General features: G+C 43.0%; 1 protein-coding gene across 18 annotated transcripts in view; it reads left to right on the top strand.

The window, feature by feature from the left end:
• Positions 1–16,641, top strand: part of PPP6R3 (protein phosphatase 6 regulatory subunit 3) — a 128,143-nt gene that overhangs the window by 87,358 nt on the left and 24,144 nt on the right. For 10 of the 18 annotated variants that reach the window (XM_036860019.1, XM_036860017.1, XM_036860020.1 and 7 more), the window contains 5 exons: positions 1,386–1,501; positions 3,159–3,244; positions 9,536–9,622; positions 14,159–14,256; positions 15,939–15,993. In XM_036860019.1, the coding sequence (XP_036715914.1) occupies positions 1,386–1,501; positions 3,159–3,244; positions 9,536–9,622; positions 14,159–14,256; positions 15,939–15,993 (442 nt within the window). The remainder of the gene's footprint in view (positions 1–1,385; positions 1,502–3,158; positions 3,245–9,535; positions 9,623–14,158; positions 14,257–15,938; positions 15,994–16,641) is intronic. The other 8 variants (XM_036860013.1, XM_036860015.1, XM_036860016.1 and 5 more) reach the window with 4 other exon arrangements.

Genomic DNA, 16,641 nt, shown 5'->3' on the forward strand with positions numbered 1-16,641 from the left:
GACTCTGGGTGGCGAAAGGTGGCGTGTAGTTTGAGGGTGGCAGGGGTTCAGTCTTGGTGGACCTCAGATACTTTGCTCCAAATGGAGCTCCTTTGGGGTGCTGTCTGTGGCCAGAGTGGCATCTCTGGTTATGTGTCTGCCCCATCTTAGCCTTCCTTGACCCCCTTCCTCTCTCTGCCTCCTCGTCTCGCCAATGCCGAGGTGTCCCGTGTGCTGTACTCCCCGTGAGCTCCGTCCTCTGAAGGCCTGGCTAATAATATTCCTCCCCTCTTGGGGAGTCCTGAAAGAGCTTTTTAAGGTTTCCTTGAACAGGAAGCCTAAAGAAAATCTGGAGCCTTGGGCCAAAAAGCTTGGGGATGGGTGTTTGTTTTCCCTTGTGAGGGTTTGAGGGAATACCAGAGTTTCTGACTAAGAATTTGCCCAGAAGGGACGCTCGGGTCGTGGGATCTTGCTATGAAACTGAAAGAGGCTCATAGCAGCTCAGCTGAGGTCAACCTTATGCCTTCAGACCCTTAGGTATTCCCAGGCCCTCTGCTAAGCTTATTAGCAGATATTTCATTTTCCAGGCAAGCCTACAAGCACAGTATGGTTTTTCTTAGTGACTCCTGAAAGATTCTCCCTTTAAGCAAAGATCTCTTCGGTTTGTTCCTGCCTGTCTGCAATCAAAAGTCTTTTGTTTCATAGAATTTAAAGACTTGACACTGTAAATATTCGGGCGGAGAAATCACAGTGATGTGAAAAGTTTGTCTAAATGTAAAGATGGGTCATAGTTGTGAAGATTAGACTCTAAGTGGGGAAGGGGTGAGGAATAATGTGAATGTCCGTGTCCAAGTGGGAAGTGGGCCAGATACAAGTTGACTGCCTCTCATCTTGGCCAAGTCCTCAAATCAGCTAATATTTTAACTTGAGAAATGCCATTGGTAGATAACTATCTCGATGATTGATTGATACAGTTAAAATTTGATGTCTTAGCAAGATGAACCAGCAGAATTCTCACCTCATTTCCCTACAGTCTGTTTAAAGTCTGAAAAATAGTTTCACAGAAAGATAGGAAGGAAAGTCACAGAATCATTAGGCATCAGTGAATGTTTGGGTTTTTGTTTTTAAAGATACTATGTTACTGAGGATGGTTGGTTTGAGTCTTTGAACAGAGTTTGTCCTGTTGAGTGAGGCTACAATGTAGTCTTTTGAGTAGACAGTTGCTGCCACACTCCCACCCCCAACCCCTATCCCAGCCTGGTTATGTTACGCACCCTCCTTTTCTGCCTGTTCTTGTCTTGAGTGCCTCAGTTTTTAGAATGATTGCTTAAATCCACTGTACTTACCAAGCTGTTCATCACTCCATCCTCTCAGGAGTCTGAATACTTGTCCTTTACCCCTGGTAGGGCGGAGGGAGGAAGACGGCACGGCTACATGGGACACCTGACAAGGATAGCCAACTGCATCGTGCACAGCGCCGATAAGGGCCCCAGCAGCGCCTTAGTGCAGCGGCTCATCAGAGGTAACGAATGGGTTTATGGGATCTTCACCACCTTTTTGTTGGATTGGAGAAAGGATTTAAGGGCAAAGTGGAAACATTCATAGCTTTTTAAATAGCTGTCTGAAGAGTTTCCTTATATTATCTCGAGATTTGAATGAGGCTCTTGAGAATGTGTTTGAACAGTATAGATTTCTGCTGTATCTCTGTTCTTAGTTCTGCAGTCCTTTTCTTAAGTATTGGCAGGCTCAGCCGGTAACTAGAGTTACCCACTTTCATTCTCTAAGGGTATTGCTCACTAAACCGTTCCTTTGAGCTTGCAGTACTCGTAGGCTGGCAGTTGAGCCATTTGAGCTACAATTACTCTTGCTTTTTATTTTCTTCTGAAGACCCCTGCATAGCCTATGGATTGAGTTCCTTTAATGGGCATATTAAAGCATTTAACAGCATTTTTTCCATCTCTCTATTACTAAAATGAGCGATATTAGCCAATATCCTAAAGGACTCTTTCTGCACTAGCATTTGAATTTAATCAGCCCAAGGTTACTTGCAAGAAGCAGTATTGATTCCTTTTACACTGGCACCAAGGCCTTGAGTCCATCTCCTCCCAGATGAGAGCATCAAGAACTCTGTGTGCTCCAGGTTTGGTACCAGTGGGATTACTAGTCCTGTGACTTACTCTGAAGGCAAAACATCTTCAACCTCTGTGGTACAACATTCGTTCAGTTATTAACTTGCTGAAAATCATCTCTCAGTCTATCCTACTATTTCTTTCTTAAGAATGTTTGTGTTCAAGAGGCTGTTACCTATTGAATGTGCACGAAAAGTATAGTTGTGGCCCAGTGATGGACAAATTGGGGCTAGCCCACCTGTAATTTTGCTTCTTGAGAGAGATGTTAGCCAGATCATCACACTTTATGTCCTTAGCTGTGCACATGAATTGGCCATGTGTATGATTTTTTTTTTTAGTCTTCGTTTTATGGAAGTTGCTTGCCTTTGTAAGGGTGTGTACACACGTGTGTTTAAACCAGAATTGTCAGATGACAACTTTAGTGAGGCCTCCAAGATTACAGCTACAGTTTCATTTTCTCAGAAAAGTATTTGTGCATTCTTTTCTTTACAATTTCTGTAGAAGGTAGCTTTCACTATTGCATACGTATCCATATGTTGGCCTATGACACAAACATTTAGGAAACATTATCTTTGAGCAATTTGAGAAGCCAAACTGGGTTCCGTGGGACATTCATTGGCCAGTTGCCAGTCAGAGTTTCTCAAGAAAGTGCGCAGGAGCTGACATTTGCAGTGTTTCCTAAACTCACATGACCATGGAGCAAGACTGCTTTTACCCCCACCTTGAAGACCGCTACCTTTACAGGGAACTTACTGTAAACATATTTTCCAGGTTAAGTTTTTACCAAAAGGTCTTAAAAAACTTGTTAAATTCAAAGAACTGCTTAGGGCTCTTGGCATCAAGCATAGACCGTGGTGGGGAGGGGGTTCCTGAAGAGTTCTCGGGGTTCAGACTGAGCATGGCTGTACGCCGTCCCTCCGAGAGCTCAGCCTGCAGGGCTTGCTCGCCTTTGAGGAACCACATGGGTGGTTCCCTCTCGAGTTACCTGTTTATTTGTCTGTGTGCAAGTCACTGTAGTGATAATGCTTTTTTCCTTTTCTCCCTCTGAAGATCTTCCAGACGAAGTCAGGGAGCGATGGGAGACGTTCTGCACCAGCTCCTTAGGAGAAACTAACAAGAGGAACACGGTAGATCTAGTAGGTTCTACAAGGTTACATTTCTGTGATTTCAGTGCTCTTGGCCTTTGCCCGTCTATTCAGAAAGATGTGAGACATCTTCCACTTGTCCTGATAATTGTAGGCCAAGCTCATGTTTCTTACCAGTAAAAGAGGTCAGTGCCCACCGTACTCTTGCTAATTTGTCTAGTCAATTCCCAATTCCTGCTTGGGACGACATAAGGGTACAAAGAAGCTACTCATACCTGCTCCCACTGTACTCGGTTTCCACCTCCCTCAGTGCCCTGCTCCCCAAGCACCTCAACAGAGCAGCCTCTAGCCTTCCTTTTACTGTGTTGGGTTTGTTGCCTTATGCCTAAATAACCCCGGGTGGTTAGAAAACCTAAATATTTGATATTTTCTAATGTTACTGAGTTGAGTTGACCCTCATTAAAGTCATTCCCAGTGGGGGAAAATTTTATAGATGACTTTGAAACCCCAGCTTTAATAGATTGGTACTTTGAGCCAGGGAATAATGGCATTGATAATATTCTTAAAAATTATATTGGACTTTGGAATGTAGTCTTTGTTTTCTTTAATACATTAAGTTTTAAGGTAAGTATTGCTTTTGCGTTTCAAGGAAAAGCATTTCCTTTTGCAAGCATATGCCAGCTGATAGTTGAGGTGGTGGCCTTGACTCTACATGGAAGTAGGTGTGTCAGGCATTTAATTCTGTATTTGAAATTCAGCAGCCGCAGTCTTGCATTTCTAATGTACAGTAAACACCTCGATTGTTAGGCAGCCTTATCTGCTCAGAGCAGAGCCTAGAAACGGGGTGGGGGTGGTGCTGCAGAGCGGTCACTAGTCATCCTGCGTCACCCGCCTGAAGGGCCCGTTGCCTCCTGCTTTGCATATTGTCTAACAAGTTTGGTTATCTTTTTCCAGACTCTTGACAGGTTGGTGGCTTGTTCAGGTGGATATAGTGAGAGAATTATTAGGTATTAGGAGCTGGAAGAATTATGAAGTTGAGAGAGAGCTGTAAAAAGGGAGCTGTGTGGGGCCGTTTAGTTAAAATAGATTTGGTGGCCCTTATTGTCGCAGGGTGTCACAGCCCAACAGAGGAAATGGCATTCACTTTGACAGCCCTGAGTGATCAAGGAAGGGTTAAGTAACTTTTAATGAATGTATTACCCACTGTACATTGGTTTTTTCCCCCAGTCAAATTGGTTAAAATTCTGGATCATAAGGGTCTTATTGTAGGGTGAAATTGTTCTCTCATACTGTTAAATTGAACCTTTTAATTTTAGCGGTTCCCAGATTGATTCCTTGTTAAGAATGCAGGAAATGTGGTCCCTTTGAAGGGGATTTTTGTCTTGTTTCTTATTCATAAAGAAATAGGAGTATTAATTCTGATCTTGTTTGGGAAACTTCGTCAAAAATTGCCTTTTGATTGACTTCAGAGGTAGAAGTAAAGAATGTCCAGTTAAACTTGTTGTTATCAGGATTTTTTTTTAAAGTTATCTTTGGTAATTCAAGCAGATTTCTTTTGTGAGTAGTTTAAATATTTATAAAGAAGGACTTCATTGCAGTTCAGGTAGCACTCAGCTACTTTGCACGATGCCGTCAGTTATCTAGTCTGTGACTGTGTGTAATGTCATGTATGTCCACACAGAGGAGTGTGGGCTTGCCGTGCATAATTAGTGCACAGCCCTTTTGGGTCAGGCACATCTAGACATACATTTACACCTGTGTTGAAGGAAAAAATCATCACGGGCTCCACCTATCACGCTGATGGAAGCTCAGTTCTCCTTTGCCTATTGCACTTTCTGCCGTAATACTTGGACTACATAGATAATCTACAGTAAAACAAAAGAAGAAGTTCGCTTATGTAGCAAAAGTGGTCAGGTATATAGAGTGTTAGCATTGCTCATACCCTTTGTTGACTTAGCCCCACTCTATGGTTTTGTTGTTTCTTGAGACTTTTGTGTTGATCTCTCAGGACCTCTTCACTTCCTTGGTTTCAAATACCCAGTACTAAAATACTACCTCTACTTAGTCTTAAGTCCTTCTAATAGGGAATTTTGCTTTGTAGTATTTTTAGGGATATGGGTATTCCAAGTTTTTAAGGATCCTTATACATTAATCCTGGGCCGCCAAGGAGAGTTGAACTGTAGCCTCCAGGCTCTTCATTTTCTGCCCAGAATGTTTCAGGCTATATCCCACATGTTCCAGGGAAAATATGCTGTTGTGAATATTATTATAAACACAGTTTGGTACATGCAGTGGGTGTTGCCCTTGCAAAAATGTCATGCAGAAATGTCATGCCCACTAGGTCGTGTAGTGCAAAGTCCAAATAAAAGCATTTCCCTCCTAATTGTTTGAGGCATACTCATCACTGAAATTGGCAATTAAGTAACAAATTGCTTATTCCCTACCTCCCTCCCCAAATAGGTTAGATACACTGCCCTGACTTAGTTGGTTTTAGGATAATGGCTCAGATACCTCTCTGGGAATTATTTCAGGTATATTCATAGGACTTGGGTCAACCTGTAGTTCAGCACCAAACGCTTGAGTTAGTGCATTGTTAGGTTGCCCTGGCCTGTTCTTTATTTTCTAGCCATAGCCAGGATTCGTTCATTTATACAGCAAACACTCACCTATTCTACTGGCTGTGGGCCTGAGGACTTGCTCGGTTATGTAAGATAAGCTGTGCCAGCCCCAGGCTCCTGCCATCTTCTAGGGCAACATCTGTCTTCCAGCTCCTGTCACTTCTAGGGCAACATTTGAATTACCTTCTCTCTGAGATCTTTGAAGTACTTGAATCTTCTGACCCCGTCATGCCAAAGTATATGAACAAGAGATTCATATACTGCTTATGTTTTTATGTTGGGAGTTTATCATGAGTAAAATTTGGTGTTTTAATTATATCCAGAGGCAGCATTGTTTTGACTAAGCCCCCAAACTGTAAAAATTGGTAAGGATTTAGATAGAGTCAATTTAGATAACGTAGGCATTGTTTCTGTACTGACTTTGGAAAATTGAGTTTGTTTCATTCTCCGCCTGCCTCTCCAAGGGTGAGGATTTTTTTTCTTAAGGTTGAGGTAGCTTATGAGATAGTTCATGGAGGTTGTGTAGAGTAATACAAACACGCACGTATGAATTGCCTGGCGATCCACCAGGTCGAGGTGGAACGCCTGAGGGTTTGCATTTCTAACCAGCCCCAGGTCATGTAGGTGCTGGGGGTCCACAGTGGGACCACGTGTAGCAAGGAGCAAGAGTCTGTAGCTTCCACTTTTCACTGGAGGTTACCAGTTATCAAGTTACCAGTTATCAAGTCACACTTACGATTCTCCTAGCAACCTAATCAGCCAAGATGAAGAAAACTCTTATTTGCTTTTTCTTTTAACAACAGTTAATAAAACTGAAATTTTATTATGAAAGAAGGTAACAACTCAAAAGCTTTTTTTTCACTGCAGCATCAAGAGTATAGTTTACTTAGAATGCATCTTGCTTGGCAAGAATGTTCTTATATACTTGTTACTTTTTTTAAAGTTATGATTCTGTATTCTCATTTAGTGATTTACTAGTATTCGTGAAATATTTGAGGGGCTGCTGTGTGCTGGACACTGTGGATATTGCACTGAACAAGATAGGCAAAAATCCCCACCTCAGGGGAGATGGATAAACAGATGGAGGGTAAACTAGGGGGAGGGAGTCGGGGAGTGTTTTGGGCAGATGTGCAATTTAAAATTAGGTGGTCTAGGAAAACACCATGGAGAACATTTGTGTAGAGGCTGGAGGGAAGTGGGGGAGGAAGAGCGAGTGCAGAGGCCGGCACAGCGCCCGCGTGGCTGTGTCAGAGCGGGCCAGGGAGAGAATGGGAGGAGAGATTTAGAGGTTCTGCTGGCCAGATCCCACGCGGCTTCACGGCAGGCTCCTGGGGTCGTGATCTTAGTGAGATGAAAAACCATTAGGTTCGGAACTAAATAAAAAGTGACACAATTTGATGTCAGTGATTTAAAATCCTGTAATGATTTAAAAGATCATTGTGGCTGCTGGATTGAGAATAGACTATAGTGGGACAAAAGGTCGAGGCAGGGACACTGGTTAGACGCCTAATATAGTGTTAATCCAGACGAGGGAGAAACTTTCCACTAAGGAGGTGATAATACACTTGATGAGAAGTGATGGGATTTTAGGTTCCATTTTGACAGTAGAGTGGACAGATGTGGGTGAGACAGAAGAAACAAAATGACTAAGATTTTAGCTGGAAGAAGAGGAATGAAAGAGGCATTTACTGAGCTGAAGATGCCTCAAAAGGGGTGTGTGTTGGAAGCTTAGATCAGGGACTAAGATGAACAAGTTTTCCCCTGTAGGTAAATTAAATGATCTTTTAGCTCATTTTATTAATGACGATTTCAGACTGGGTATGGTGTAGGTAGAATCAGAGTCCCCACATCTTTTAAAAACATAATTGAGAAGGTGTGCAGGCATTGTGTTATTATTAATAATAACTTTGTAAAACAGTAGTTTCTTTTTGGAGGAAAAAATTAATTGCTTTGAGGATACAAGTTAAGGAGAATATATAAGGGGGTCACAGTGTCTGGCACATAGTAGTTGCTCAACAAAAGCTAGTTTGCTTATTTTAATTAATGACCTGATAAAATCTTATTTTGTAGCAAAAAGTATGAATGAGGACACATTATATCCTTTTTGAACTTAAACAGCAAGACATACTAGGAGTAGTCACCTCCTTTTTTTCCTCTCTAGTTCACCGAGCTTGCTCTTTGAATTGTCTTCTGTTTTTGTGCCCCCCCCCCATGGTGCTGCACCCCTACAGCACACATGGGCTTAGTATGATTCTTGTACTGACTTGCCAGCCAAGTTGCCCGAAGCTCCTAAATCCACTGCAGTGGAACGGTTTGACCTGCTCTCGACTGCAGTTGCCCTGCAAGGTGCCAGCTGCCGTGACCAAGCAGTATTCCACCACCTCCTTTCTGCATCCTGGCTGGGCTCTCCTGGAACACCCTCACCCCCATATCTTTCCCACCAGCTTGCTAAAGCCACAGTTGACTTAAGCAGGTTCCCTTCATTGATCACAAATTCTGCTTTTGATTTCATCAGGCCAGATTCAAAATTAGTGTGAATGCTTTCTCTATACTTTAGGGAGGATGGAGAGGGAATTAATTGGAAACACTGGGTTATTCACTTGGACTCAGTATCTTTACCAAAGATAGCCAGACAAAGGGAAAAGAGTTTAATTTTATTCAGGCAGTGATTTATTCAGAATTTCATAAGCCGTACCACATACAAACTCAGTTGGATTCTACTTTGGGCTTCTTGAATCAGTGTTGGAACATCACAAAGCAAACCAGGCTGGTGTCTCTAACTCTAGGCTTCTAGGCACAGCTTCAAGGGCTGGCAGGTAACGGCTGCTTGTGTCTCCCCCAAGGACAGTGCTCTCTGCCCAGAACACTTCTACAAAAAGTATGGGACGAATAACTCAGAAAATACAGTGTAAGTTACCCTTAGACCTCTAGTGCTTGTTCTTAGAATTTTACACACTGTTCATATTTATTACTTGCTGTAGAGCAATTACTGTCATTAGTGTGGTGCTTAGCCATTTGTGTATCTTCATTTCTAATTGTTAATACATGTATGAATTAATAGAAATCACTTACCGTGGATTGGTGAGCAGGTCGTGTTTATGCTTTTGCTTATTAATGTGCGTTGGTTTTAAGTTGTGAGGGCAGCGGGTTACGTTCTAAGCGGCAGAAGACTTGGGGTCTTGTAATGAGCAGGGGACTGCTGCCCTAAGTCATATTTAGCATTTATGAACAATACTTTTCTTAGAATGGGCAAGAAATGCAAGAATTTAAAGTGAAATGGTTGTATTTAAACCTGACCTTTCTAGTGGCTCATTAGTAATCCCTGGGAATTGCAACTTTACCCTTCAGGCTTGGCACATTTAACTATTTTTATATTTTATCTGAGCCATTAACTTCTTCCTTCCCTTTGTAAACATCTAATTGGAGATAATCACCAAAGTCACTGAAATGGAGTACCTCATCTCTCCCATGCTCTCTGGTGCTGTTCATCACGAGTGAAGTAACCGCAGGTGGGCAGCAGGACAGGCAGCCAAACCATCTGGTTGAGTGGAGTGTACCCTTGAATTTTGGGGTGGATTTTACAACTTAGCTGTTACTTATTTTTGTTCCTGCTGTTGTTAACACATTGAGAGAAAAACTAAATGTGATTTTTCCGTAAAAATGCTGATACAAATGTCCAAAATTTTTCTCTGTTAAATAGTTTTTTACATTTCTATGCATATAGGTTACAACCTGCCATATTCATTCATCCAGTGATGATGAAATTGACTTTAAAGAAACGGGTTTCTCACAGGACTCTTCTTTGCAGCAAGTGAGTCATGCCTAAAGTTTTGCTTTTTGTTTTATTTTAAATGCTTAGTTTAGTTGCCATTTATGAATCAGCTTTGGAGTGAGACATGCATTAGGTTGTGATTTGGGGTTAACCTGTTAGCTAGGCAAAGACATTTAAAAGAGGAAGTGTTGGGTACATGAGAGGAAGGTTTATGTTGAATGTAATTCCAGGGAATGTTTCTTCAGATCTGATAATAGTGATGAGTCGGGTAAATTTTCAGGAGATTTGAATGAACTGAACAGTTCAGTAAGCACCTCGGACATGCTCGTTATGCAGACCTGCACAGTAGACAGTTCCTGCAGTAGAGGGCTGTGGATAAGAATAAGAAGGCTTGTTTAACGTCAGTGAAAGTAACTGTCACAATATCCCTGAACCCCACATGGCCTACATGTTTCCAGTATCTTCACATTGTGTTGTGACGTCTAAGTTAAGTTGTAGTTGAAGTAACTCATTGCCACCCTGTCCTCCTGTTCCCAAATCCTCGCTTTTATCAGCTGCTGATAATCTTTGTGGGGGAGAGAGCAGGATACAGAAATAAATGTGCTGATTTATCATCCATTGGTGGTTCTTGGGGAGGTGAGGAATGATTTCACTATCTCCACTGGGTATCAGGTTTGGGAGCTAAATAGAGAAGCCCCTTTGAAAGTTATCAGCTCTTCGTATGAAGAAGTTGCCCTTAGTCAGGACCAGGTCTTGGCCTGTCAGTTGATTTGGTGTGGCAATGGAAGTAACGTAGTCACCTTCCCACCTGGCACTGAATGTTGCTTAGCTTCTTTTTTCTCCATCTTTAAGCCCCTTTTACCAAGGCCAGGATGAAGCTTCTGATGCTTATGCTGGCCTTGCCTTTCGGCGTCCAAGTAGACTGACACACTCCGGTGTAGGTTGAGCTAAGCAGTTGCTAGGTTTGGTACTAAGGCAATTTAACATTCACGTTTTCAGGCTAGGCCTGAGGTAGCATTTTGGTGGCTGGCAGGCTTCTCTTGATTCTTGACACTGCCCTTTGGAAGCCAGCCTCCCGAGGAGAGGGGCGGGGAGCTGTCGAGCAGCAGGGCCTCATTGCCACCTCTCACCTTGGCTTGCTGTCCGGCAGCAGTGGCCACCCCGGAGGCCCAGCTGGCTCACTGTGAGCCCTCGTGCCTTTGAGCAATCCTTGCCCGACCCTGGAGTGCCTGGACAGTATTGAATTAGTCCCCTCGTCCTGGTCTGAACCCCAGTGCTACACATTGCTCCACCCCTACAAAGAAGCTTGGTGGTGTACAATGTACATTTTCAAGGTGATTTTGATCTGGCGAATAGCTTTAAGAAAAAGAATGCCCTTAAACATCTATTTGTAAATAAGCTAATAAACTCGGCACTTCCGGGCAACTGATTTAATTGGGTACTGGTGACATTTTGGTACCAGGAAAGTGGATTCCCTTCTCTCTCTTGAAATCTGGTTACAGGGTCATAGCTTTTCTGGGGAGAATTTTCTGACATTTTTTTGCTTTGACTGCTGATGTGCATATAAAGCAAGCCCAGTCACCAGACTGCCTTAACACCAGGCTACTGTTCCTGTGGGTTTTATCCACTTTATGTAACCCTCTAAAAGCAGGAAGAATAATTATTCTTTTCTGATTGACAGCCTTCCAGTAAACTTTTCTTTGCATGTTTAAACTATACACCAGTCATGGATCATTTTGAAAATAAACATACTCCAAAGCATTTTTTTCTGAATTTAAGAATACAAATCTAGGTTAATGTAAGAATTTCATGCTGGTCTCCTTTATAATCAAATCAGTTTATATATATCAATTTGATGTTCTCATTCACATTTAAAGCTAGGTCTGTTGGTAACGCTTGAGTACAGAGAGTTTAGGGCAGCTCACTTAACAGACCTGGGGGGGGCCATACTTGGCTCGGGGCGTGCTCACAGCTTTGGTGCCCCTTCTGGTTTCCTCACCTCCAGAGCTTGACTCTTCCTCCTCCTAAGGCTGCCTCACAGGGTAGAGGGTGAGGAGGTCTTCCTCGTGTGGTGTCTGAAGAACTAGGGCTGGCTGCCAAGGCTGGACACCGCTCCCGCCGCCCCCGTCCCCGACAGGCTTGTTCATAGGCCGTCAGGTCGGTGGACGGGGACTTTCTGTTGCCCAGGTGGGTCCACCCAAGAGATTTACTTAAGAAAGCGGTGGGCTCCCTTCTCAGTGACTTGAACAGTCCTTGGCTTTGGCCAGGATGATAGTTCTGAGACGTGTGGGGTTTTTTTCCCCCTTTTTTGTATAATTAAAAGTTTTTAATAATTGCACAACTGTATGGTGCTTTCCAGATTTGGATTTCTCAGAGTCCAAAACATTTTTATAAAGCTTTAAATAGAATACAGTAGCAGTCTTCACTTATGTGGGTTTAGTAAGCCTCGATGGCTTTATTAGTCAAAATCAGATTTGAAACCTAAGTTCTTTGCTGGTTTTATCTTCCTAGAAGCTACAGTAGACTCAGAACTAATGAGGACTACGGTTTGTTGGTTTTCTTTTTCCTCTGCGTTACTACGTGGAGGCTGTGTTTGTCAGCTGCTATATATCTCCCTCCATAGATGAAGAGAGACAATGCAAATATGTGTGTGCATGTTTTTGTGTATCTGTGTATGTATCTATATGTTTGTACATGTATGCATTCACACATGTATTTATAATACACTTAGTATTTGCATTCTGTTATGAAGCATTTAAAGTATTATGAAGCATTTAAAGGAACACTTTTGGGACTATTTCTTCCGTTTTACACCCAAAAGATTTACAGTATGATCTCTGGAAGTACAAAACATTTAAAGAAAAAGAAAAAAAAAAGAAAAGAAAACAGTTGAAAAGGACCTTTTCCCCTTGTGCAACCAGATTTCGAATCTGTCAATAAACTCAGAGCCTGGCTTATACTGCTTGCTCGGAAGAAGGACTTTGTGATTCTTTGCCACACCTTTGAAGCTACCAACCATTCGTCATACCTTATAAAAGATAAAGCAATTCAGACGAGTTGGTTTCTTTCTACTTATCGTATTTTATATTCGTATGTCCAAAACTCAGCCCAGCCTCCCAGAACTTGTCCCTACCGTTCTGCTTTCACCCAAACTCCCACAGCTTTGGTGTGCCTTACCAAATGCACCCCTGGGGGGCTGGCCCCAAGTGCTCGTGTGCTCATGTAGTATTGTCTCTTTGGGCAAGAAAGGGAGCAGCGGGAAAGTGTGAGAGTGAACAGGGGGGTGGTGGGTATCGAGTTAGCGAAAAGTGAGGTTTTAGGTTCTTGGTAAACTAGATGCAGCATTTTTTAGACCTAAGGAAAAGATGCCTTCCAAAGCCAAATATAAGGTTTATTTTTTAAATTATCCACTATTTGGATTATCCATGCCATAATTCCCTGCCACCAGAATGAATAATCAGGAATTAACGGCAGAGGCATTTCTGCAGTGTTTGTCTGCAGGGTAGAGTGCGTGGGCTCTGCTCAGATGGAGAACCGAGGAGAGCTTGGCCTTCCCAGTAGGGGCCTCAGGAGCGACGCTTTCAGTTCAGCTGCCGGCTGCTACTTGTGCCCCCGCGAGGTCCGTACACAGCTCTGTCCGCGGGCAGCACGCGCGTTGTTTGTCTCCACATTTTTTGCTCGGGGCAGAGTGAGGAGTGGCACTTGCATATCTTCATCTGTTCTTTACTCCTGACTGAGAATATGGAACACGTTTGCTGACCTCGCTTGTTCCCCCGGGCCTGCTTGTTGTTTGAAATTAGAATAGCAGCGTTTTTGTGGAGTCCGTTTTAACATCCCCCCTTTCTCGCCGAAGAGAGCCCAGGTGAGCCTCTAGGTGCTCTCTAGAAACGGTGTAGTGAACAAGAGCCGGCTCCCGCACGGGTCTTTCAGTGCTGCAGGCTTTTCAGAGTGATTTTGGATCAGTGTTGTAACTTTCTGTCCTCTCTCTAAGGTAGGTAGGATAGTAGTTGCTCTTCTACTCTTCCTAGCCTCTGAGCCTTAAATCTTTTTTTTAAGAAAATGAAGTGTCCCTAAACATTGTGTTATAGGATTGTGATTGTGATTATTAGTCATTTTTCCTCTGGTGCCATGTTGCTGTAGTGGACTGTGGGTGGGGAGATGCAAAGAGGGAGGGTGGGTGGTTACCATTGGTTGGATCTTAAGATAAGGTTGGTTGTGTTCAGAGGTGACTGATACACCTTATAATTTCAGACTGTCATATGTCACTTGATCACCCTTTTGAACTAGACCCAAACCTCTCTCTAAAGATAATTCGGAATAGAGGTCAGTGGTCACTTAACATTTCTTACATGACGTGTGCATTAGAATAATTTATGGACCAAATTCCAAACATTTCCTTTTTGGGGTAAATCGTGTCTGAAATTATTTGATTTTTTTTTTTTTTAGAAAAACACACCAACCTTTTAGGCCCTATGGCTATATAAATAAGATGATTTCTGGAAAACAAATGAGCAAATAGTATGTAGAATGTCATTAGAATCATTATATCACTGTCACTGGTCCTGGGGTTGCCAGGCCTTTTCTGATTATCAGATGCAACAAATGACGTCCAATTTTATTGACCAGTTTGGCTTCAACGATGAGAAGTTTGCAGATCAAGATGACATTGGCAAGTGAGTATGTCTTCTGTTTGCATAACTGTCGCCTCCACTCCTGCTCTTTGTGAGGCGTTCTGGTTCTCCTGGGTTCTTGGAACCCTTTTGCATTCGTGAGTTGGGAGGAGCCTGCCCTCCAGGTGTTCCTTTAGTTCCAGCCTATCAGCCTGAAGCACCCAGACAACAAGTAGGAATAGAATGTCACGCCCACAGAGCAGGCTTGCCCTGGCCTTGACGTCTTTCACAGAGGCTTGTTTGTATTAGGTGTAGGAACTCAGGTCATTGTTCTCCTCTTCAAGGTTTTAGTGCTGGATCACATCATCTAAACTTGTTAATCCCTGTGTCAGTTACCTAGTTACCTGGCTTGAGCAGGTGTGGTTCTTTTACAGAACACAGTGAATGGGGTATCACATTATGGCTGAGCAGCTCTGCCCCATGTGTATTCTCTTCTCTAGGTGACTAACCAGAAGGCAGAGTTGGGGTTTTTTCCCCCGAGAGCCAGGCCGTAAGTTCATTCATTCTGCAGTCAGGGAAAGAGGAGCACAGAAATGGGAATTATTGGTAATATGCAGAATTAATGAATAGAAGATGTGTGGGCCATCCACAGAAATGAAAACAAATGTTCTAGCATCTGACCTTGGGAAATGAGAGGTAGTTATAAATGAAGTATTTACAAGAGGGGTGTTACAGCTCACCAAGCTGAGTTCTCTCTCACGGGGGCTCCTGATGGTCGCCAACACCCAGCATCTCTCAGGGTTCCCCACTAGCAGTAGATGCTGAGTAGTTGGTTGAACTACAGCCAGCGGAGGCTGTTGTTTGTCATTAGTTGCAGTTTATGGCAGGTGAGAAGCTAAAAGACTTTTTCCATCACACTCTAATTGTGCCAAACAACATGCTGTGTTGGCACAGGGGCCTGGAGGCTCCACTGTAAGTAGAGCAGTAGTTGAAGGCTGTCAGCTGCCCTAAGAATCGGCTCATTTAAATCCAGAAAGAGCAAGGACTCGGTGTTTGTGTCTGTACCCCAGGAGCGCTCACACCAGAACCCGCAGGTTCCCTCATGTGGCATCTCAACATTCGCCTGTCTGGACTTATTTATTAAGAGTTACTAGTTAGGAATGCTTTAGAATTTGTATTGGGTATTTGGAATAATGTTTGATTAGAACAGATCTTTTAAGGATTATAAGATAGTCCCACCTACTCAAAAATTGTTTAATAGGCTCTGAATTCTTTTACTCTCCCTACTTTTTTCCTAACTATGCCATATTATAGCATAAGATTTCAGGGGTATCTGTGTGTTTTATGTGTGAATTTGACTATACCTGGAGGAAGTTCAGGGTCTGACAGCTTCTGTGGCCTTTCTCATGCTTTGACCTATTTCTTCTTTGCAAATAACCTTTTTGGGGTTATGAAGTATGGCCCATGGAACCATGGTTTCTACCATGGATGTTAAAAATCTTTTATAGGAAGGCTTCGAGGGTGTGTTTATTATGTCTCAAAAGGCTTCCATTCCAGCCTTCCCATCCTGTGTAAATTCCTTATACCAAGGGAGGAGGTATCATTTAATGCAAGCAGAGTTTGTTTGTTGTTACTTACAGAGGTTTTAATGATAGTGTAAATATTTTAAATTTGGAGAATTTCACAAATACTGTTTCTGAGTCTATAGATAATTAACTATTCTTGCACTTATATTTTGTTTACAGTGTTTCTTTTGATCGGGTATCAGACATCAACTTTACTCTCAATACAAATGAAAGTGTAAGTATTAAGGCCTGTCGCGAGCAACAAGGCATACGTGAGATGGACAAGTGGGAATGGGGTTCTCTGAGAGCCTGCCTGCGAGAGCTGTGTGCACTGGGACCCCTGCGCCCAGGAAACTTAGTCTTAGATTGCTGTGACTTCAGCAGCCACTCACATGACCTGCCTGGCCCCTGCGGGCATGTGAATTTGCAACCCTGGTTTAAGACGTGACAGGGCTAATAAAACCAGTGTAGATGTTGAGCTTCAAAGACTGCTGTTTGACTCCAGCCTGCTGCCTCTCACATCTGCTGAATGTCACCAGGAGCGAAACTTGGGCTAGATCAGGGCCAGCCTCTCATCGCCAGGCGGGCGAAACGCCAAGTCAGCCACATCAGCAGATTGACACAGGATTAGTGTCATTTGAATGGGCACAATGTTGATTTTTATGTCACTTAACATGAGAGACCAATGGTTTATCTGCTGTTGTGATAAGTTAGAAACTAACCGATTGGACCATGACACTCATCACTGCTTAGCTGGCCCGGTAAAAGAAGAGCTTTTTGTGTTAGGGTAGGTCTGGGGCTGCATCTTAGGTAGGTGGGCCAGGGAGACTCTTAGAATTAAAGTGGTGCTTTCACCAGATGAAAGTGAGTATATGTAGACAGT

Source organism: Balaenoptera musculus, chromosome 8 (genome assembly GCF_009873245.2).
Source record: "Balaenoptera musculus isolate JJ_BM4_2016_0621 chromosome 8, mBalMus1.pri.v3, whole genome shotgun sequence".
Lineage (NCBI taxonomy): Eukaryota > Metazoa > Chordata > Mammalia > Artiodactyla > Balaenopteridae > Balaenoptera > Balaenoptera musculus.